The following is a 24,242-nucleotide window of genomic DNA, read 5'->3' on the forward strand; positions in this document are numbered from 1 at the left end:
GTAGCTAGAGTTTTCCTGGTCCTTCCTGGCCCACGGTCAGGACAGAACTCTCTCACCCACCAGTCCCGCAGCTGCTCAGACCCAATCAAGTAAACACACAGAGACTTATATTTCTTATAAACTGCATGGCCGTGGCAGGCTTCTTGCTAACTGTTCTTATATCTTAAATCAACCCATTTCTATTAATCTATAAGTTGCCATGTGGCTTGTGGCATACTGGTATCTTAACATCTGCTTGTCATCCTGGCAGCGGCTGGCAGCGAGAGAAGAGAATTATGGGAACAGGAAGACTGAGGCAGAGAGACGCTGCCAGCTGCCACCAAGACAAGCGAGATGTAAGGTACTTGTGAGACTTTGCCGATGAAGATATGGAACTCACCTACAGCCTCTTCTGAGCCACCTCCACTGAGCACTCGGGCGCACCTGCGGTTGGGCCAGAGATGGGAGAAAGCCTTTTGCTGTGGTGAAGGGGCTGGTTTGAGGAGAAAAGCACCAGGCCCTCCCAGTACCCTTTGGTATTTATGCTAGGAGGACAGGGGGCAGGGGGGGGAGGGGGGAGCAAGCACTGTGACTCCCAGGCACTTATAAACACTCACTGTGACTGGGGAGATGGAGAGGGAAAGAGCGCTAGTTGATTTAAAGACTTACAGGAAACCAGGCTGGGGAGAGGCAGGAAACTGGTTTGGGTTGAGACAAATGGACACGTCCTAATGCTGGGGTTTGGAGGGATGTGATAACAGCTTGTACAGAAAGATCTTTCCACCTGCAGACGTCCATAAGGAAACAGATACATAAACACGAGCCTGGTTCTGTGCTGAAGGCCTGCTGGATCTGTAAAGTGAGGACATGACTGCCCTAAGGTATGGTTGAGGGGAAGGTTTTTAATTTTAGATATGAGGGAATACACAGCCAGGGGTATCTGGAAGAGTCCAGAGCAGGAAAAGAAATTAGTAGACCAAATCTAGCCATGCCGTAGATGAGAGAGAGTGGGGGAGAGTGAGGAGGAGAAAGAGAGGAAGACAAAAGAGAGGACCAAGAGAGAGAAAGTGGGGGGGGGGGGGGAAGAGAGCGCATAGCAGAAATGGCAGCTTTATATAGGAATGAGAAGATGGGGGAAGGGAAGTGAAGGTTGGAGAGGTTTAGAGTGTGTGTGTGTGTGGGGGGGTGAGAATAGCTGAGAAGAGCCACAGGTGCTGAGTGAGCGGGACTAATGCATTAATCTAATTAATCTTTATCAATAAAAACCAGGAGTCAGCTATCAGGGTAAAAACCTGAACAGTCAGCAAGCAGGGGAGCAGCCACAGTCACTTCCTACCTCTCTCTCATTCCTCCATCCCAAAGGGCCGAGATCCGGTCTCCACTGCCCTACCACTTCCTGTCTCCTCTCTGTACAGACCTCCAGACCGCTATGGTTAACTAGTGGCTAGCTCCGCCCTCTGACTCCAAGCAAGCTTTATTTGTCAGAACATGAACAAAATATCACAGGACACCGGAGGCCAGCATGCGCTTTGGTGTGCTAATAGGCACCACAGTTAATGTGTCCTGAGTTTCTTTTGGACACAATACTGGAGAGAGGAGAGGCTTTTGTGTGGACCGATGTAGAGGGCCAGCAGAGGAAACCTCTGTGTAGAAGGGAAAGCACAGGTGCTTCAGTGGGGGACGGTCCATGACAGGTGTTCTTTAATGGGCTTGGTTCTGAGATCCTAACGAGAGAGGGATGTGTAGTGGAGGACCTGTGACAGGTTCCACCCAACATGGTAATCAAGCTTCGGAACGCATCAAGTGACCACACCTTGGGTGCATTTGCACTGCTGACTTGATGTTGCCAGTTTTCCCTTAAATTTGCTGGTAGGAGTGGAGGGATGATTGGAGCAGGTGAGGAGTCATCTTTGATGGCACATATCAGGTGCCAATCTTCCTGATTCATGGTTGCTTTGACTTTTAGTCAATATCTTGTTCAGAGTCTTATTAAGAAATGAAATAAGGAGCAGATGCAGAGACCCACAGCCAAACATTAGATGGAGCTCGGGGAGTCCTGCGGAAGAGGGGGAGGAAGGACTGTAGGAGCCAGAGGGGGCAAGGGCACCCCAAGAAAGCCCACAGAATCAACTAACCAGGGCTCATGGGGGCTCACAGAGATTGAACCAACAATCAGGTAGCATGTATGGGTCTGAGGTAGGTTTCCTGCATATACGTTGTGGTTGAGTAGCATTGTGTTCTTGTGGGGCTCCTAACAGTTGGAGCAGGGACTGTCTCTGACTCGTTTGCCTGCTTTTGGGACCTTTTTTCTCCCACTGGGTAGCCTTATCCAACCTTACTATGAGGGGAAGTGTCCAGTCTTATTGCAACTTGACATGCCATGTTTGGTTGATATCCCTGGGAGACCTGCCCTTTTCTGAAGAGAAATGGAAGAGGAGTGGATCTGGGGGAGAGAGGAGGTTGGGGGGATGGTTGGGAGGAGTGGAGGGAGGAGAAACTGTCGTTGGGATGTAATATATAAGATAAGAATTAAAAAAAAACTTTAAAAATGAGAGGAACTAAAAGGCAAACTGAGGGAAAAGAGAAACAGTTGTTTTTCTTCACAGACAACATCATTGTTTACCTAAAACCCCAAAGAAGTCATTAAAAAATAAAGACAACCAAACACAATAAAACCCAAAACTACCGGAACTAGTTAATGTCAACAAGACTATAGGGTCAAAGTTACTATAAAGTTTTACTTCTGTTTTACCAATCATTGATTTAAAATTGTGTGGGGCGTTTACCCACCACCCCCACAGCTTCCTAGAGTTTTCTTGAGTGCGATCAGCAGGAAATATTAGATAGAAGGATTTATAGCAGAGAATCTTGTGGAGATAAACAGATAGAAAATAAAGGATAGCCTCGAGAGGGCCTGGAACCTATTCCAACGGGCCCCAACTGTCTCTGGTCCAGGGTTTTTTATAGAGACGCCAAGGGGTGGAGCAAAAGACCTCCTCCCCCAGCACAGCCAAGTGCAGACCATCTCAGACACCTGCACTCAGGCCCGTGGTCCTGATCATCTTCTATTTGGACCTGCTGGGTAAAGCCACGAGGAACCCCAGAACGGGCTCCCACAAAATTGATGTTAAAAGTACACAATGATTCAGAGTAGCAGCAATTTCTGCATGGCAAAAATCAATAAAACACGCAAGCTCTGTATGCCACACACTAATGAGCAAATCCTGGCTAAAGTTATCACAGGAGGCATAAATAAATGGGGCATGCTTATGGTGCTTATGACTGGGGAGGTTCAATGTTAGTGTGACCTCAGTTCTGCCTGGATTAACCTACAGACTCAATAAAATCCAATTCAAAACCCAGCAAGGTGCTTTGTTATAGAAATAAATAACCTGATTCTGAGACTGGGGGGAAAGGTAAGGAAAGTCGAAGGGCCAGTTTTGAGACAAAAGAACAAGGTTGGTAGACTCTGCAAAGGTCTCTGCCCTCAGGGTACTGAGACAGAAGATGGGCACCAAGCCAGACAAAGTGACTTTTTGTCTCCCAGAGAGGCAGTGGGCCCAGGATCTGCAATAAACAGTGAGTCCAGGATCTGCAATAAACCACTCACCTTAGACTTTGGAAAGCTGCTTGAGCCTTGTCATGGGCATGCACATGCCCCTGTCACATCACAGCTGAGGGACCTCCAAAGCCCTTCACCCTGGGTTTTATTTCTTAGGGCCAGTTGGGTCATTGAGTATAACTTGATTCTAGAAGGGACGAGGACATATCTTGAATTGTTCATACCTTTCATTGACTCAGGACATGGTATTCTGGATGCATGTTGTCCTAGAATCGAGCAAGATTTGAACAATGTTGATTGGCTGAGGCCCTTCAGGGACCTGCTGTAAGGCTCACAACACCTGATCTCAGGACTTTCCATAGAGCTATAGTAACTAGGACAGTATGGTATCGGTGGAGAGACAGACATGAACCGATAAAATGAATAGATACTCGTGCACATGTGTATGGTCAACAGATTCTTGATAACAGTAGAAACAGTTTAATGGAGAAAATTTGTCTTTTCAAGAAAATATGCAAAAAAAAGAAAATATGCTGGAAAATCTAAATGTAAAATAAATTAACCTTGACCCATGTTTACTCACAGAAAATAATTAACTCTAAACATATCATATACTAAGCCAGGTGGTGGTGGCTCATGCCTTTAATCCCAGCACTCGGGAGGCAGGGCCAGGCAGATCTCTGTAAGTTCAAGGCCAGCCTAAGCTACAGAGTGAGTTCCAGGACAGGCACAAAGCTACACAGAGAAACCCTGTCTCAACCCCCCCACACACACACACAAAAAGAAATCGTAAACTTAAATGCAAAATAAAAAAAAATCTAGTAGCAAGTCTGGAAGAAAATCTATGTGATATTGGATACTGCAACAATTTCTTTGATATGACATATTAGTATAAAAAAAAGTTGATAACTTGGACCTTAACAGAGGTAAAAGCTTGGGGTTGGGACTGTAACTCAGTTGGTGGAAAGCTTGACTAGCATGCATGAAGTTCAGGGTTCAAGCCCCAGCACTGCATAAAGTGGGAGTGATGATGCATTCCAGTACTTGGGAGATAGCAACAGGAGTATTGGAAGTTCAAGGCCATACATAGAAAGTTCAAGGCCAGGCTGGTATACCCGAGACCCTGTTTCAAAAATAGAAACCAATTAAAATTCACTTTTTAAATTTACTGCCAAGAACACACACAGTATTTTCTCCAAGACTTGAAGATGTGTAAACTCCCAAACACTCAACAATAATGAAATGACCCAAGTTTGGGAAATGGAGATATTTAAAAATATTTCATCAAAGAAGATATACATAATAATATGATACACATAACAATGAGAATATCAAGATGGAAGGAGGACTGTGAGGAGAGAGAAAAAGATCCAAAGAGATGAGAGAGGGAATAAAAGGAGAATAAAAAGAAGGAAAATCATTACATGTTTTCTCTCATACACACACACACACACACACACACACACACACACACACACACCCCACCCCAAACAGAAGGAAAACTGTGGCATGGAAGGAGAGCAGTTTCAGAAAGAGAGGGACAAGAGAGAGTTAGTTGAAGGGTTAATGTGTGCACATACATGTATAAAATGCAGTAATGGAAACTGTTATTCAGTACGTTACAAAACTGATTTCAAAGGATTCTCAGTATCTCCTTTCATTAGGGGAGTCACAGTGAGATTGTATACCTATTAGAACACAAGCTCCCACTCTGCATGCTGACATAAACCTTTAATCTCAGCTCCCAGGAGGCAGAGGCAGGAAGATGGTGGGTGTGAAGCCAGCCTGGAGTGCATATGGAGAGTCTGTCTCAGAGAGTCAAGAGCAGGGGAAGTGCTGTGGTGGAGAGAGAGAGAGACAGAGAGAGAGAGGGAGGGAGAGAGAGAGAGAGAGAGAGAGAGAGAGAGAGAGAGAGAGAGAGAGAGAGAGAGAGAGAGACAGAGACAGAGAGAGACAGACAGAGAGAGAGACAGAGAGAGACAGAGAGAGAGAGAGAGACAGACAGACAGAGACAGAGAGACAGAGAGAGCACAAATATGAAAATGGGTGCAGAGACTTTGAGAACCATTTTGAGTTTCTTGCAGTGTAAATGGTGTTAAAATAGACTTGTCACACAGTAGTCACAGTCAGAGCAATACACATTTTCGTTCAGATAAAACCCTGTACATGAATGCTACAGGAGTTATTGTGGTGGTATTGTGTTCTCCAAAATATTGTGTACCTTAATAAATTTATCTGGGGTCAGAGAACAGACAGCCACTAGATACAAAGGCTAGAAAATGGTGGCACTCACACCTTTAATCCTAGCATTCCAGAGATAGAAATCCCTCTGGATCTCTGTGAGTTCAAGGCCACATTGGAAACAGCCAAGCATGGTGACACGCCTTTAATCCCAGAAAGCCAGCCTTTAATCCCAGGGAGTGGTGGTAGAAAGTAGAAAGATATATAAGGCGTGAAGACCAGAAACTAGAGGCATTTGGCTGGTTAAGCATTTGGCTGGTTAAGCTTTCAGGCTATGGAGCAACACAGTTTAGCTGAGATTCATTCGGGATGAGGACACAGAAGCTTCCAGTCTGAGGAAACAGGACCAGCTGAGGAATTGGCAAGGTGAGATAGCTGTGGCTTGTTCTGTCTCTCTGATCTACCAGCATGGACCCCAATAACTTGCCTCGGGTTTGATTTTATTAATAAGAACTTTTAAGATTCCTGCTACAAGTTATATTTGTATATATGCAATTGCCTCAAACAGTAGACAATTCCAGATTCCTCCAAATGGGTAAATGACTGGGACACACCCTGAGGAAGAAATAATATGCAGTAAAAAGATACACAGGTAATGAACAGTGGGGATCTCAGTCACTAGATGCTAAGGAAAAGAACATGAACTAAAATAGAAAAATCAGTGAGGGGGTTGCCAGGAGCTGGAGGTAAGGACAAGGGTTTGTCACAGAGTGATGGGTGACGGACTGTTCTATATCTTTAACTGTGGTGGTGGCTACATGCTTGTCAAAAAACCATGAAACTATAATGAAGTGTCAAAACTTACTTCCTATAAATTGCACCTCAATTATTTGACAAAAACAAATAAACGTGGATACAGTGCCATTTTCCACACCTGCTCCCCGTGAGTCTATTCTGAAAACACGGAGGAAAAGGTTTCTAGAAGCACAAATTCCTTAAATGGCACCCACATGACTATGTGTGCACTTCAACTCCTGACATCATCTATCTATTGTCTGCCAAACAAAGGTGTCATAATAGAAACACAGAATAGCTTTGCTACTATTATTCTTTTTTTATGATCATGACATCATCTTGGAAGATACAGAAAATGTCAATTTGTGGTAAAATTTAAAAATAATTTGCATATCTCTAAAATATTCTCGTGTCCAATTATGTGATGAGCAGTTTGACCAAACATGACTGTGCATACTTGTAACCCCAGCACTGAGGAGGCAGAGGAAGACGGATCAAGAGGCCAGCCTTCACCACACAGCATGTGTGACCAGCCTGGGATCCATGAGATCCCATCTCAAAAGACAGAACAGGGTCAGGGAAATGGCTCAGCGGGGGAAGGTGCCGGCTGACCAGCTCGATGACCTGAGTTTGATCCCTGGGACCCCCATAGTGGAAGGAGAGAACCGACTCCCACAAACTCTCCTCTCACCTCCACATGCACACAAAATCAGTACACGGAGCTGAAAATTAAAACCCACAAGAATCGAAATGCCAGTTTCCGCTAACAGTGTCTTCAATTGCTTATCCTTAATCAGTTAACAGTGATGTCTATGCAGAAATTGTCCAGAGTTCAACATGCTTGTGGTTTTCATCCTTCCAGCAGGTATGCTTTGTCAAGTACTGATTAAGGCAGTACTTGATGTATTGCTGTTAAAAATGAAAATCACAGAGCTGGGGAGATGGCTCAGTGGCTAACCGCACTGGCTGTTCCTCCAGAAGATTCGGATTCAATTCCCAGCACCAACATGGTGGCTCACAACCACCTGTAACTCTAGTTCCGGGGCTTCAATGTCCTCTCTAGGCTTCCAAAGGCACCAGGCACACAAGTGGCGCATAGACATAAATGCAAGCTAAACACCCACATACATAAGACAAACAAACAGACAAATAAATAAATCAATAAAATTTAAAAGTCTATTTAAAAGTGGAAGGCTCAGGAAATTTGAGGATCTGAAAGTGGTGTGTACTTTCAGAATGACTTCTGCAGCTTCTCTGAAGCCCACGTAGGTGACATCAAGTATTAGGAGGACGGGACATGAAGAGCCAGGACCGACTGCTAGAGTTGGCGTAGGTGGGAGACAGGGCAGTAGCTTAGAAGAGTTTAAAACTGGAGACACTTAGACATAGTGTGTAGGTGGCGAATGTCCAGAGATGGAGTAGAGGTCAAAATCCAGGAACTCAGAGGAAGAGTCAGGCTGGGGAAATTCCCCGTTGGAGAGAGGCCTGAATCAGCCCAAATTACTGTTTATTGAATTCCTACTATGTACTTCGACCTTGGCTTGTGTGAAAAAAAATTTATGGATGTGACAAACCTGCATGCCAACACTATGACTTTTACTTTACAAACCGGAGACTGAGTAAAGGACAGGGTGGGGAGAGGAACTCATTCGAAGGCCTGTGCCTCAGACACACTACCCTACATCTTAGGAGGGACCACTCAGCCTTTTAAATCTTTGGCTCTAGAGCACATTTTCCAGACTTCTGAAATTCTCTCCACCTCTTCAGGTAGCCATTCCACTCTTTCCATGGGACCTTTCTTCTTCTCTAGGTCTTGACATATTTCTCCACTCTGCCCTCAATTTTATGTGTGTGTGTGTGTGTGTGTGTGTGTGTGTGTGTGTGTGTGTGTGTGTGTGTTAGTGTCACGACAGCATATGTAGATCATAGGAGAAAGCAAACAAGGTTCTCTTTTCCATTATATGGGTTCCAGGGACCAAAAATCAGGTCTGAAGTCTTGGTAGAAAGTGCCTTTATTCACTGAGCCATCCTCCAGCCCCACCTGGTTTTTTTCAGCCTATATATCTTGACTCTCTTACAGTAGACTCATTCTTTTACACAATGTCATTTCTCTGGACACAGAACCATCCTCACCCGTACAATGTTTCTTGCTAAACTGAGCTGTGTTTCTTTTGTTCCCCATCAACAGCTAAAGTCCCCTATCTCTGTAATTGCTCTTATTTTTCAAGCGGGGATTTTCCTTCTTCTTCTTCTCGGGGTAATTCAATTTAATCATTACCAAAATACAGACCTACAGATGAGACTGATTCGCTTCAGAAGGTTATCATCTGTGAAGCTTCAAGGAAAAGGTCTCCCTGTCCTTCTCCCCTCCCCGCCCCCACAAAATGCTAAAACAGTACAACTGAAGTCCACTGTACTGCACCTCTTTTAAAAATATTATTCAGCTGTGTCAGTCAACTTTTAAGTTTTGGGACTGATAATCTGAGGAAGGAAATCAACTTCAAAGGAGAAAAGCTTATTTCAGCTCATGGCTTCACTCCATGTTTGTCTGGCTCTGTTGTTTTTACAATATGCCAAGGAGGAAAGGGCTTCAGAGTAGGGGGCAGCATATGTGGATCACCTCCACACAGCTATGTGGGGATGGGGGAGACTGTGAATGAGGGGGAGCAGGAGTGAGCTCTCCAAACTCTAGTGACAAGAGACACCCTTCCAGGCAAGTCCCCTGTGACCCATTCATCCAACTAGGCTCCTTGTCTTGATGATGCCACCAAACAATGGATTGGCTCATAGTTCAGCCCATGGATGAGATCAGAGCCCTTATGAGCCAGTCATTTCTAAAAGCCTACCACCAGCAGCCAAGACCTTACTCTGTTAAGAGAACATCACCAATAAAAGCCTGTATCAGTATTTGGACTATAACAAGGGTCTCATAGGACAACTTTGCTGTTGGGTTTCGTGAGCTGAAAACTCAGCCATGGTCCAAGCAGTTAGTTTCTGAAGTGTGTAGCATGAATCTTAAAAAGTCTAATTAATAAAAACAAACCCAGAACCAGGTATTGGGGTGTGCTGGAAGATCAGAGAAGCAGAACAAGCCACAGCTTCCTCACCTTGCCAATTCCTCAGCTATTCCTGTTTCCTCAGATTGGAAGCCTCTGAGTCCTCATCCAATTGAATCTCAGCTGAACTGCTTCTTGAAAGCCTGAAAGCTTAACCAGGCCTAAGTTCCTGGTCCTCATGCCTTATATACCTATCAGCTTTCTGCCATCACTTCCTGGGATTAAAGGCGTGATTCACCATGCCTGGATGTTTCCAGTGTGGCTTTGAACTCACAGAGATCCGGATGGATCTCTGCCTCCAGAAGGCTACGATTAAAGGCATGTGTGTCACTATTTCCTGGCCTCTATGTCTATCTAGTGGCTGTTCTGTTCTCTGACCCCAGGTAAATTTATTAGGGTGCATGATATATTGGGGAACACAATATCACCACAGAAGTGGTCTTGAAGACTAACATTGCTGGTATATGCATCCAAAAATTCCATATGAATTTAGGATAACATCAACTTACCTTGAAATACTCTTACTATATTTATGTTTTATTGTATTTAAGACTCAGGTGGAACTAAAATCTTATTTAAATCATAATTGGCAAGAGAAACAAAGTACAGACACTACCTTTCACCTCTATATGAAACACTGGTACATAAGACACAACCCTACACACCCCACACAGGTCACCCCATTACTAAGAGTCTTTAGAAAGAGTGATAACAGCTGAGCCTTCATCCTTATAATATATTCCTTTATTCTTTAACTTGTCCAATACAATTTTATTGAGCATTTATTACATGCCTGGTATTACTCTATTCTACATGTGCTCTGATGACCATATGGTTCAGTGACGTATTTAAATATCAAAGACTATTTGCATGATGCTAGATTGTGACTGACAGAGAGTGTTGGGGAGGGTTTTCCTTTTAGGAACCTGAAGAAATCTTTCTGAACTTTCTAAGTTATTCTTACATTAAAAATTTTTAAAAAACCCACAAAAGTAACACAGCACATATAAAGCAGAGTTTTATAATATAGTTATATTTAATAACTGGACACATTTCTTCTAAAACAATGATTTGAAGTTTAATTCTGATATAGTACACTGCCAAATAGCAGTTCGGTTCTTAATTAAAGCATGCTACAAATGAACTGTTTATAAGTTCTCTGAACTCCTTTACAGTTGAATCTCTCTCCTTTTGAGTAAGCTTCTAACCAGTGTCACCTGATGGGCTGAAGCGTGAGGGTCAGTCCTAGAGAGAACTGCAGTATCCCCTGGCTTTGTTCTTGGATTGTTCACTTTGGAGGAAGCCTGTGATGGCATCGTGAAGATGTTCGCATAGCCTGTGGAGGGGTCCATACCATCATGAGGAACTGACACCTCTTGCTAACATACAGCCAACAACCCTGACTTCTGACATCAGCCATATGAGAATGTCGTTTTAGTAACAGGTCTCCTTGCACCAGCCAAGGGCTGAGAGAAGAGGCCACCTTCAGCTTGGCAGGAACCTCATGAGCAACACTGAGGCAGAGCTCTTCACCCAAGCCAATCCCTAATTCTTAACCACACACACTGTGAGATAATGTTTGAAACCATCAAATTACACAAATGGAGATACACAGAGGATATAAAAATAAAAGATACAGTTCTTGCTTTAGATATACATATACAAGAATAGATGAACACACAAAACTGTGGTGATACAATGAAAATTAAGATAGGTTCTCTGGGCAAGCAAAAAAAAAAAAAATCCCCAGCCTGAATCAGACAGTAGGGGATTCTGGAAAATGTCTTAGAAATGACAGCTGAGGGCTGGGGAGATGATCCAGTGGATAGTGCACATGCTGTGTAAGCATAAGGGCTGAAATTTGATCCCCAGAACCCATGAAAAACTATGTAGGCATGGCAGTTGCCTGTAATCCCCACACTCCGGGGAGGCAGCAGCCAGGGAACCTCAGGGCAAGCTGGGTAGCTAGATTAACCAAATTGGTGAGCTCTGGTTTATACTGAGAGATTCAGCCTCAATAAATAAAGTGGAGAACACCCGAGGAAGACACTCAATGTGAACCTTAGGCCTCCACACATATGCATACACACACACACACACACACACACACACACACGCACATGCACATGTATTGCCTACATATGCCCCCTCCAAAGAAATGATGATAGGGTGGGGATAGGGTGGGCAGAGTAGTGTAACTTGGTGATTGAATTCTTTCCTAGTACATGCAAGGCTCTAAGTTCAATCTACAGAACTGCACATATAAACAAACAAACAAATCCTGAGTAACCCCAAGTAGATAGATAGCATGCTTGTTATTAAACTATTCCCCTTCATGCCAAGCTATCTTCTGCCTTTGTGATTTTGGAGCAGGGACTGTGGGACTTTATCTGTTTTATTTTGTTTGCTTTTTTTTTTTTCATTATAATCTGTCCCTAAGAGCATTATAGCGAGACTTCAGGCTGAAGGAGAGGAATGGACTTCTCTTGTCAATCTGCTTTCTGTTCCTGCTGGTGAAAGCTAACATACTAATGCCACTGACGATCTTAGGGTCAGAGCCTGGGTAGTTCCAACAGCTTAAGCTTGACCAGCCATCCTGAACAGACTGATTACAGAGGCAGGTAATAGTGAAATGCAGAGAAAGGAGATGTATTCAATAATCATAATTTAATTAATCATAAAAGAAAAAGAGACATTTCAACAGATAAAATAGATAAACCATAGGAGAGATTACTGTGAACAATTGTATGTCAGCAAGTTTGACATTGTCTAAGAAATGGACAAAGTTCTGGAAACACACCAACTACCAAAACCAAATCACAAAACAGTAGAACGTCTGAATAAAGCTGCACTAGGCATGGGGCTTTTTAAAAAGCATTCAAATACCTCCCAGCAGGGGCTAGAGGGATGGCTCAGAGGTTAATAACAGTGGCTGCTCCTTCAGAGACCCTGGTTCGATTCCCAATACCCACATAGTGACCCATACCCATTTGTAACTCTGGTTCCAGGGACCTGATCCTCTCTCCTGGCCTCTGTGAGCACTGTACACATGCAGAACACAGATATAAACACAGACAAAATACTCATATACATAAAAAACAAATAAAATATCTCAGCAAGGAAAAGCCTAGGACTCTATGGCTTCATTGCTGAAATCTGCCAAATATTAGATAAGAAATAATGTCAAAAAACTAATGAAAAGGTATGACTAAACATTGACACTGTCACAATGGCCTCTGTAAGAAAGACAGAAGATAACTGTTGCAGTCAGTGAGGAAGGAGAATTCTGTGCAACCACTGATAGGAAAGCAGTGTGACAGTTCCTCAAAAAATGAAAAGCAGCTACTTTATGACCTAGCAATTCTGTTGCTTGCTATGTGTTCAAAGATGGTTAGTATGCCAAGGAGACACCTGCCTTCTCATGTTCACTGTAGCACTATTCAAGAGAGCTAAGATGTGGAATTCACATAAGTGCCTGCCAATGAATTAATAAATTGTTATATACATATGGTAATTCATGTTTACCCTTCAAAAGGAAGAAAATCATATCATTTGCAATAACTTGAGTGAACCTGGAAGACAATGTGCTGAGTGGAGTGGGCTAAGCCCAGAAAGACAGACTACCTACTTTATCTATATGTGGATTCCAAAAATGTCAAATTCATGGAAGTAAAGAAGAGGATGGTGTTTGCTGGGAGTTGATGGTAGTCAGAGGATACAGAATTTCAATAAGACAGGATGAATGAATTCTAGAGACCTACTGTACAACATTGTGACTATAGTTAATAATGACATATTGTACACTTGAGCATTACTAACACAATAGATCTATAATTTTCTTTTCAGTATAGGGATTGAAGCCAGGTCTTTCTGAATGCTGGCCAAGTAATGTACTATGAATACTGTGAAGCCTGAGCCCATGAGAATAGGTCTTAAATATTGGAGAAATTATTTTGGCAACTCCACATAGTTAAAAGGATATTTATTTAATGGCGTAACTCACAAATTAAGTAATGGGTAGGTCGCAGGGTCTGGGGAAGGTGTAACGCAGTCCAGCGGTGTTCTCCGGAGCTCTGCATAGTCCACCTTCACCGTTCAGTGTCCCGGCACTGAGAGAGCGCACAGAGAGAGTGCTGGCCCATCCAGCTCTCGGGTCCCCAGGCACCTCCCCTCGCCACGCCTCGTAGGCGTGACAGTTGCCAGAATCTCAGTGGGGGTTGGAACTTCCAGATCCAAGCTGGAATGGCTACCCACTACACTTAAATGCTCTTATCGCATCAATGAAATGAAGTATGAGAATGTCTTAATTTTATTTTAATGCTTATTTAATCATGTATATATGTATCATGACATCACCTTGTACAATGTAAATCTTTGTCAAATGTACTGTAGTGAAGTTTGCAAAAAGAGCCCTGGGTCCACTATCATATAGTTATACTTCACTTAACCACAGAGTGGTGTTCTGAGAAGCATGAAGCCAGGTGATTCTGCTGCTGTGTGAACTTCATAGCATGTACTTACACAAATTAAGACAGGTATGGCATTGTCAGATGGTAAAATCTTATGAGACCATCATTAGAAGCTGGCCATTGACTGGAATGGCATTATGTGGTATATGGATGTAGTTCTCATATTTCATACAGCATGTGAAAGTTGATGAGAACATGGTGAGCAGCTTGTCCTCATAGGGTGGGGAGGATTGATGGATTTTCTTCATCTCATCAAATTATCTTCTGAACATCTGTGCATATTTCCAGTGTGCTGTGATCATAGCCATGATGTATACACAGTTATGTGATCACATGCTTGGAAGAATTGGCATAGATGCAAATAAACAAATGCTATATGCATATATATCTATACATATAGGTTAAATACATACATGCATGTACATATCTGTATCTAGATATATATCTTTACACAAGGAGATTTGGATATGGATTACTGTTGTAGAATATTCCTTTATACTGTGTGAAGATGTGTTACTGTGATTGGTTTAATAAAGAGCTAAATGGCCAATAGCTAGGCAGGAAGAAGTTAGGCAGGACTTCTGGGAACAGAGAGAAAGAAAGGTGGGGTCCCCAGCCAGACACAGAAGAAACAAAACATGTAAGAGGAGAGGTAAAAGCCATGAGTTACATGGCAACACACAGATGAACAGAAATGGGTTAATTTAAATTATACGAGCTAGTGGGACAAGCCTAAGCTGTAAGCTTAGCTTTTGTAATTAACAATAAATCTCTGTGTCTTTTTTGTGAGCTGATGACCCAAAGAAAAATTTGTCTACATATGGTACCCAACACGGGGCTTGAATATCTAAACATAGGGCCTGAGAAAGTTATGAGAAATTCTGGATAAGGAGAAGTATATAGCTTCCTAGTCCAGCAGTCTGTTGGGCAGGCAGGTGCTCAGCAGCTTACAGAGGCATGGCTACTGGTTGCTGCCTATGGGCTGGAACCAACTGCTAGCACCATGCACTAAGCTAAGCCACATGGCAGCTGAGATGCAGTTTAAGATCTGTCTCATGTGGTCAGAGAATACTGCAGGTGCTCAGTAAAGACCTATCTAGATGGAAAAAACTCTCAGGTTACAGTATGTTTTAAAAAATGTGCATAGGCTTAAAAAAGAAAACAAATTGGGTATAGGTAGTCATAAAAATGTAGTTTATAAATAATAAAATAAAGTCTTTAAAGAGAGGATAAAATAATATAAAAAGAATAAGCCACATAAAGATGAAAAATACATAGGGAGTCTGGATCCTATATGGTGTCTTGTTGACTTCAATTTTTTTGATTACTGGTGAGCAAATGACAACTGCTAAGAGACATGGGATTGTAAGAGGGACTGCTGAATGAAACCAGCCTAGATACTTTAGGAATTCTTTAACTTGAAAATGAAAGTCAGAAAATGTATTGCTTTGGGGAAGAGGTTATGCTTTTGTTTCTAAAGAAAATGAAAGACTGTGGATTCCTTCAAGGTTGATAGAGATCAGGTTTGATCAGGGAAGACTCCCTGAAAATCCTGGCTAATCGACATAAAGAAATAAACCTATAAAAACTACAAGACTGATGACATATATTTTACCTGCTCAAACATAAAACAAAACAAAAAAATCATCTTTGGCTGGCTTGTGTACAATGCACAGTCCATACTTACGTTAAAGCAGATAGGTATGAAAGTTTCTATGTTTTCAGAGCAAAGGGACCAAACACCAGTGAAAATGGGTGGCCCAGGTGATCTAGCCTCTAAGAGTGCCTCTGTTGCAGTTTCCTGAGAGTTCTACATCCAAAACAGCTTCAAGGCTGCTGGCTGAGGTGGTCCAGCCTCATTGACTATTCTAGCCAGGACTGAAGATAAGCCTTGTGCTTTCCCATTGCACAGAGACTGGACAACAAATGTTACAGCTAGCTCTCCCAGGACTTGACCATTATCCTAATTTTCTCAGGGTCCCCAAAGATGCCATCACGACCAGACAACAGGAAACAGTCTAGAGAACATGACACCTACATTCCCAAGAGGTGGGGTGGGTGATTTTTGGTTGTTCAATGGGTTATGGATGTATGTCATCATTTGGAGGTTGGTCACAAGTTGTTACTAGTCATGGCCAGGAAAAAAGCGAAACAAGGAGATTAGAGTCAGGAATCTCTTTCTGAAGGAAAAAGGGGGATATAATATAGAAATGATGGAATAAAAGGGTAGATTGTTGAGTCTACTTTTGAACAACCACTAGTCTCAAATATTTTATATTGGTATGGAATTTTGTATATTGATACAAATGTAAGGTTATTTTTTGTTAGAACATACTATACATACGTTTTTACTCTTGTTTAAGATTTTGTACCTATGCAACTCATTTAACAATGTAATATAAATTTTTACTCCTTAAACATTATTATTACAATCTATTTAGGATGACAAGAAATGCAGGTTAATATAGTTAGTCACCTATATTATCAAACTTGTAGTCATATTAAGTATGTTTTCAAGGTCAAACAGAGATATATTTTATGGAGACAAGTGGTCTTAAAACACTTCAAAGACCTACAGAATATGGCACTTAAAATGTTTTAATGACATAAGGCTTTTCATGACAGTGAGAACATCTGCTTTTGGCAGCACCGATTTATTTCAAAAAAAGGATAATGGGCACCAATGAACCTCCATATGGAGTTTGCTTTCATTTGTAGCAAGGTTAATCAATGGGCAAAGAAATTGTCCTTGCCTCAACCGCTGACAGAATGCTGTCCAAACTGGACAATCGGAACACAAAAGAAGACAACTGCCAAATTTTGCCAAGACAAGGTAGGGCAGTCATTCAAAATTCTGCTTTACAGAAAAGTCTGTCAGCTATTTTAGGCCCATAGGCTGAAGATGGTTGTCCCAATGTTACAGAGGAACCTTGGGTGATTGTCTAGGCATCCTGCTGTTTCTATCATTTCTATAGTTTTGGAAGTTGTTTGGTCTGTACCCCCGTTTACTCAGGTAATATTATATTCTTCTCCGGGCTCTGATGGGTTGGAGATGAAACAGTTATAGTTAGAGTTTTCTTTGTTACCAAATTCAGAATAGAAACTTACAAAACAGATGTAAAAATGTATAAGGTTAAGAGATGTAAAAGCTTAAGTTGTTTATCTAAGAAAATGTTTTAAGGTCTAAAAAAATATGTTTGACTGATAATGCAAGCTGTGATAAAAATGGTATAAAATTTTGGACTTACTAAGATAGGATATATAATATGGTACTTTCTCCAAATTTGCCAAGTACATATGGGATTGGACATTGTAAATGTAAATCTTACTTGAAAATTATTCTTATTGTATATAGTTTTACTTCATTAAAGTTAAAACCTTCCCTTTTTATTTAGACAATTCCTGATAATTGTTCTTATTGTATATACTTTTATTATGGTAGAGTTAAAAGCTTTCCTTTTTATTTAGACAAAGAGGGGAAAATGTTGCAGAATATTCCTTTACAATGTGTGAAATGTGTCACTGTGATCAGTTTAATAAAGAGCTAAATGACCAATACCTAGGCAGGAAGAGGTTAGGTGGCACTTCTGGGGACAGAGAAGACTCAGAGAGAAAGAAAGGTGGGGTCACCAGCTGTTGGGAGCCATGCAGCCTAGTCTCAGATCAGCATATGACTACCTATCCAATGGATTTCCTTAGGGCAAGGCACCTGTGGAAATAGACTCTCACTTGGCAAGGACCAGTAGTCCACAAGACAGCATAGAAATTTGCAAAATTTGTGCAGTTTGTAGGTTTTTTTCTCTCTCATTATACTGGTGATTCTTTGGGTGTTTTTTAGTTTTATTCTGTTAGTCACACATGCAATAGCTGCAATTTTCCCTAGATATTCTGCTCTTTCTCAAATATTTTCCACTAAGATTTAAAACAGGGGGCTAAAGCTTCTCAAATCTCTTGCCTGGAATCAGTAACTACAACTTCTAATCCTGGGAACTTTTCTGACTCAATAGAGATAGTTAGGTACATATTAGAAAGCAACACTTGGAACATTAACCATATCTCACAGTTCTGGAAAGGAGAATAAGTCATGCATACACAGAATAGGGGAAAAGCCTTAGGAATGCACATATAAAGCCAATTGTTGAGAGTAAGTTCCCTGGACACCAAGCATAGAATCATTGGTTGGATCTGGTATGCTCCAAGAGGAAAAAATACAATGTAAAATGTGGGATGGATAGATCCATCTTTATCATATATAGAAGCTTATATTGGTAGAAGAAGTATGGTATATATAGTGAGATGGGAAAAAGTGCTTTATCAAGGTCTCCCTTTACAGAGAGATTGAGATATGGGACCCTCTTATAGGAAAAGGAACTGTATAAAAATATATCTCACAGACGTGAAAGAACTGTCTTGGTTTGAATATTGTTGTCCTTAAAGCATTGTTCCCATGTCTATTACTTTTTTAACTTTGTAACCACAGTAGCTGCCAGCTGATGTAAGTGCTGCAGAGCAGGATGTGTCTGGCTCGATACTTAGTCAAGCCTGCAAAAAAATGCTGAACTCTGTGTCTAGGATAAGGTTATGTGGGGGGTGGGAAGGTGTATTTGGGGAAGCATACAGGGGAACAATGGGGATTTTCATAATGATCAGGATGTATTCCTTAAATTATGATACATTTCTTAAAGTAAAAAACAGAAGCCAATAGTAAAGCTGTTCATATAACCCTGGTTAAAAAAAGAAATCTCTGTTTAAGTATAAATAAAGAGAGCCTGAGCTATTGGGGGCTACTTGGGTGCAACCCACTTGGTGGTCAGAGGTTTTCCTTGCACTGACACCCCTTCCCTGCCTCAGGACCTGAACTCAAGCCGAGGCTGGACCCCAGCAACCAGCCAGACACAGAGGGAGCAAGATGTGCAGTAGGGAGGTAAAAGCCATGAGTCAGTGGCAACACACAGATGAACAGAAATGGGCTGATTTAAATTATAAGAGCCAGTGGGACACGCCTAAGCTATAGGCCAAGCTTCTATAATTAGCAATGAGACTCTGTGTCATTTTTTTTTTTTTTTGTGAGCTGGTGGCCCAAAGAAAAATCTGTCTACAGATGACCCTTCTGAAGAGCAAAGTGTGTATATATATTAGGTCCTGTGTCCTGTGGTGATGGACTGTCCGCTGACAGGTAGCTCTCTGTAGCTGCCTGGCATCTCTGGGGTCATGTCACCTCTGTCCCTCACAGTCCCTCTTACACCATGCAGGCTACAGCCGGATTGAGATCTGTGGCTGCTCTCCTTGTGGTCTCCGATTTTACTGAAATTGTTGGAGTATTTGATATCAATGATAGTTTAGAATAACGGAGACGAATTTACAAGCTCTTGAAATACTGCCAAGAACCAGGCACGTAAGTCTTAGGCAGAAAAAGACTTGCTTTTTCTTCTTTCCAATGTTCCAGACACCTTTGCTATGTGGAGGTGAGGGACTACAGACAGACTGGGCAGCTGAATAACACCTGAGTGAGGGAAGCACAGTCTGCCATAAGCATGCAAAGCCTGGCTGGAAGAGAAGGAGAACTAACAGCCCATACCTGCCATCATGACCTCTTAAAAGCAAACCTCAGAGTTTCCTCCCATTGTGGTGAACAGGTCACTAAAGACTGGCAATCCCTGATGGCACTGTGCCTACAAATCGAATGTCAGCCTTTGATCACTGAAGCTTTATATAGAAACTCCAACGCTGAAAGAAATATAAAGAGCCCGTGGACCGAGGAGCCACTCTGGATAGCTCTAAATGTCGAAGGAGACCATGAGACCATGAGGAGGGTGCTCAGCCATAGGTGTGTTTTTTCCAATCTTCTTGTTTGGCTTGACTATGGGGGCAAGTGGATGGACTGCAGACTAGCGGGGGCTTCGCGGCAGGGGATTGCCAAATCATGTGATATGGGCATGAACTTACCTTGAAGTGGAAAAGAATGTCATGGAATCAAGCGGAACAGCTAGGAAATATTACTGCTTCATGTATAGCAAGGATAAATGTTGATTTGTGTTAGCGCTATGTGAATAGTATGTGTACATATGTGGAGATGTGCTGAGTTGAGATCTTTCCCCTTCTGTGACTCTTATAATAAAATGTTTGAGGAACACCGTCAGAAGTTAGCACTTTCTCTCATACTTTTAGGATTCTGGATGAAAATAAAAAGGTAAGATAAAAACTTTGGACACCTTAACACTGAGCTTTTCAGAAACTTTTACGCTTTGGGGGAAATTGTTGTTCAACTACTGTGACATAAAAAGGTAAAACCTAGCCAGGCAGTGAGGGCACAAGCCTTTAATCCCAGCACTAGGAAGGCAAAGGCATGAGGATCTCTGTAAGTTCAAGTCCAGCCTAGTCTACAGAGTGAGTTCCAGGACAACCAGGACTACACAGAGAAACCTTGTCTTGAAAAAAAGTCAATCAATCAATCAACCAATCAATAAACTAAAACTAATACAAAATAAAAATAAAATTTGAGGTGGAAGGAAGCTGCCTTAACAATTGAACATCTTTGAACTGAAATGAGAGATCTATTTGTTGCTGACCTTGGGAGAAAGACACCTATCAGATCAGCATGAGTATGAAGGAATGTCAAGAGAGGAGGTTCTGCGTGTAAATGATTGCTGACCTGAAAATGAGCAAAGCTTCCAGACCGGTTTCACATAGCCCCAGACATCTCCCGAGTCAGAAGCGTGCAGTCTCTTCACCTGTTTGGTTCCTTGCCTCACGGAAAGACTCCCTCTTTGATTTCCAGTGATGACTTGGTAAAATCCCAGGAGAGTGTGAGCCCACTCTGGTATTAACTGAGGAGGAGCAAGGAAAGCTCTCAGAGGCATCCAGGTCAGTCCTTATTTAATGTGTGATGACTTGTGTCCTCATTCCTAGGACACTGCTCGCTTTGTTTCCAAATGCTCCAGCTCGGAAACTGCTCCTGATGGTGCTCTTTATCTTTGTTTTCTGGGTTGTCTTCATGACTTCAAAAGACCACACAAAGGTAAGAATTGTTTCCTATTACATAGTCTCCCAGGGAGGGCCAGAGTGGCTTCACTTGGATGCTACTCTGAAAATGCAAGAAGCAGATGTTAAAAGTATACTACCCTAGCAAGGCAGTGTAAGAAGAATCTCTGTTCTACACCACTCCCTTGCACAATAAATGTACACATGCGGGTACTGCTTCTTTAGTGGCAGGTGGATTTGTGCCTTTTTTTTTTTTACTGCTTTCCATTGCCATCTGTCTCAAGATGAGCTCTTCCTATAGCCTGTGCGGCTGTAATCCAACTGTATGGGTTTCAGTCCTTTCCCTCCATCACGGAGGAATTACTGTTCTTTGTATAGTCCCCTCATCGTTGCTTGGATTTTTCCTTTCTGAGGTCTTATTTGACTTCCCATTTCTCCTCTCCCTAATCATCTTCATCTGACTGCTCAGAGGGTATCTTCTTGACACCAACACAGCCTCCACTCCACCGCTCTGCAGTTCCCTTGCTCTGCTTGACTTCTTTTTTATAGTACTTTGCACTTGCTACCGTACTGCAGAATTTACCATGACATCCATTGATGGCTGTCCACCTTCACCTACCCTGTGATAACCTCTAGGACAACAAAGATTTGGGTATGTACTTACTTGTTGCTATAACCCCGTGCCAGACACGTATCAGACGCTCAGTAAATAACTTGTCAGTAACAAAGTAAAGAAAGGTTTTTTCAGTGATCTGACCTAGGTGAGAAGCAACAATGACTTGAGAGAGGGTGTTAACAATGAGGAGGGAGAAAAGTCAACCAATTTAAGACAGAATTTGTAATTAGATGTCATGGGCTCACATCTTGGCAATTTCAGAATCCAAAAGTACAACCCAGTCATAAGAGAATGGAGAAAGATATACCTGCTGCAAGCAAGGAGGGTGCTGACACCATTTGCAAAGCAATGTTCTCTCTGAATGATGGACATTCGAGGATCTTATTAGGAGAGCTTATACTTTCTCATACAGAAAAGTCTGTGAAGAAGCAGGCATATTCTTGGATTGCCCAGTTTTAAGATGTAAAGTCCTGAGCATGCTCAATGTACAGTCCTAGATCTTGTGCTCAAAAAAGAAAGATGGTGGACACAAACACTTCTGGGCTTGCCCAGTTTAACATTGTAATAAACCATCTTTACTCCATAATTGCCTTTAAGAAAGAGTCAGATTGACTTAGAGACCCTAGCTGATTTCTCATAAGCATCTCCAAGGTCTTCTAGCTGAAATGGAAATAAACAGCTCTGAAGGTGCATACAGCCTTTTTTGAAGGGAGGACTCTTTCTTTTGTAAGCAGAGGAGTCCTAGTGGTACCTTCTAGTAACTGAGTGATATGGAACAAACCTGCGATTCCAGTACTCTGGAGGCTGAAGTAAGATCATGCCCTTGAGACTATTTAGGGCTACATAATAAATCTGAGAGCAGCCTTGGCTACTGTCCTAGTTAGAGTTTCTAATGCTGCGAAGAGACACCATGACAATGGCAACTCTTTTTTTTCCTTTTATTTTATTTTACAATACCATTCAGTTCTACATATCAGCCACAGATTCCCTTGTTCTCCCCCCTTCTTCCCCCCTCTCCTTCCCCCCAGCCCACCCCCCATTCCCACCTCCTCCAGGGCAAAGCCTCCCCCAGGACTGAGATCCGCCTGGTAGACTCAGTCCAGGCAGGTCCAGTCCCCTCCTCCCAGGCCAAGCCAAGCATCCCTGCATAAGTCCCAGGTTTCAAACAGCCAACTCATGCACTGAGCACAGGACCCGGTCCCACTGCCTAGATGCCTCCCAAACAGATCAAGCCAATCAACTGTCTCACCTATTCAGAGGGCCTGATCCAGTTGAGGGCCACTCAGTCTTTGGTTCATAGTTCATGTGTTTCCATTCGTTTGGCTATTTGTCCCTGTGCTTTATCCAACCTTGGTTTCAACAATTCTCGCTCATATAAACCCTCCTCTTTCTTGCTAATTAGACTCTTGGCGCTCTACCCAGGGCCTAGCCGTGGATCTCTGCATCCAGATTCCTCAGTCCTTAGATGGGGTTTCTGACATGACTATTAGGGTGTTTGGCCATCCCATCACCAGAGTAGGTCAGTTCGGGACAATGGCAACTCTTATAAAGGAAAATCATTAATTGAGGTGGTGGTTTACAGTTCAGAGGTTCAGTCCATTATCATCATGGCAGGGAGCATGGCAGTGTGCAGGTAGACATGGTGCTGGATACATCTTGATCGGAAGGCAACAGGAAATGAATTGTGACACTGGGAGTAGCTTGAGCATAGGAGAACTCAAAGCCCACCCCCACAGGGAAACACTCCAACAAGACCACACCTACTCCAATAAAGCCACACTTCCTAATAGTGCCACTACCTTTGGGACCCATTTTCTTTCAAACCACCACATTCCATGCCCTGGCCCTCAAAGGCTTGTAGCCATATCATAATGCAAAAAATACATTCAGTCCAACTTCAAAAGTCCCTATCATCTACAACAGTCTCAAATTTGTTTCAAAGTCCAAAGTCTCTCTGAGACTCATGGCAATCTTTTAACTGTAATTCCCTGTAAAATTAAAATCACTAAGCAGATCAAATACTTCCAACATATATTGGCACAAGATATATTTTACTATTCCAAAATGTAGGGAAGGGAGCATAGTGAGGAAATACTGTACCAAAGCAAGACTGAAAATCAGCTGGGCAAATATTCAAACACTGCATCTCCATGTTTGATGTCCAAACAATCTTTAGATCTCCAACTCCTTTCAACTTTGTTGATTGCAACATACTTCTTTCTCTTGGTCTGGTTCCACTTCCTGTTAGCAACTCCCCTCAGCAGATATCCCATGAATCTATCTCTAACATCTTGGATTCTCCAAGGCAATCCAGGCTTCAACTTCACAGTTCCATGAAATGGCCTCTCTAGGCCTCCATTCAGGGACACTCCTGACACATGCCTGGCCTCAGTAGCTTTCTTTACTCACAGAGGATTATTCTAAAACCAATTTCTTCTACCCTTAAAGCCAGAATCATGTGGCCAAAGCTGCCAAGTTCTGCTTATTGCTGGGGCTTGTATGTGGCCCCTCATTCAATTACATCTTCACCACTTCCTGTTTTTTTGTGGTTTCCTTCACTGCCTAAGCTTGGCTGTCCTGAAATTGTATTTGTAGAATATGCT

The 24,242-nt window shown here is 42.3% G+C and overlaps 1 protein-coding gene across 4 annotated transcripts in view; it reads left to right on the forward strand.

Annotated features, from left to right (window-relative positions):
- LOC114690221 (NXPE family member 2-like) overlaps positions 1 to 24,242 on the forward strand; it is a 47,549-nt gene that overhangs the window by 678 nt on the left and 22,629 nt on the right. Inside the window, exons 1-3 of one of the 4 annotated variants that reach the window (XM_037207522.1) lie at positions 299 to 340; positions 770 to 860; positions 20,952 to 21,060. In XM_037207522.1, the coding sequence (XP_037063417.1) occupies positions 847 to 860; positions 20,952 to 21,060 (123 nt within the window). In that variant the 5' untranslated portion in view covers positions 299 to 340; positions 770 to 846. Of the gene's footprint in view, positions 1 to 298; positions 341 to 769; positions 861 to 20,485; positions 21,061 to 24,242 lie in introns of those variants that run through there. The other 3 variants (XM_037207521.1, XM_037207523.1, XM_028864832.2) reach the window with 3 other exon arrangements.

The sequence above is a fragment of the Peromyscus leucopus genome, chromosome 7, assembly GCF_004664715.2.
Source record: "Peromyscus leucopus breed LL Stock chromosome 7, UCI_PerLeu_2.1, whole genome shotgun sequence".
NCBI classification, from domain to species: Eukaryota; Metazoa; Chordata; class Mammalia; order Rodentia; family Cricetidae; genus Peromyscus; species Peromyscus leucopus.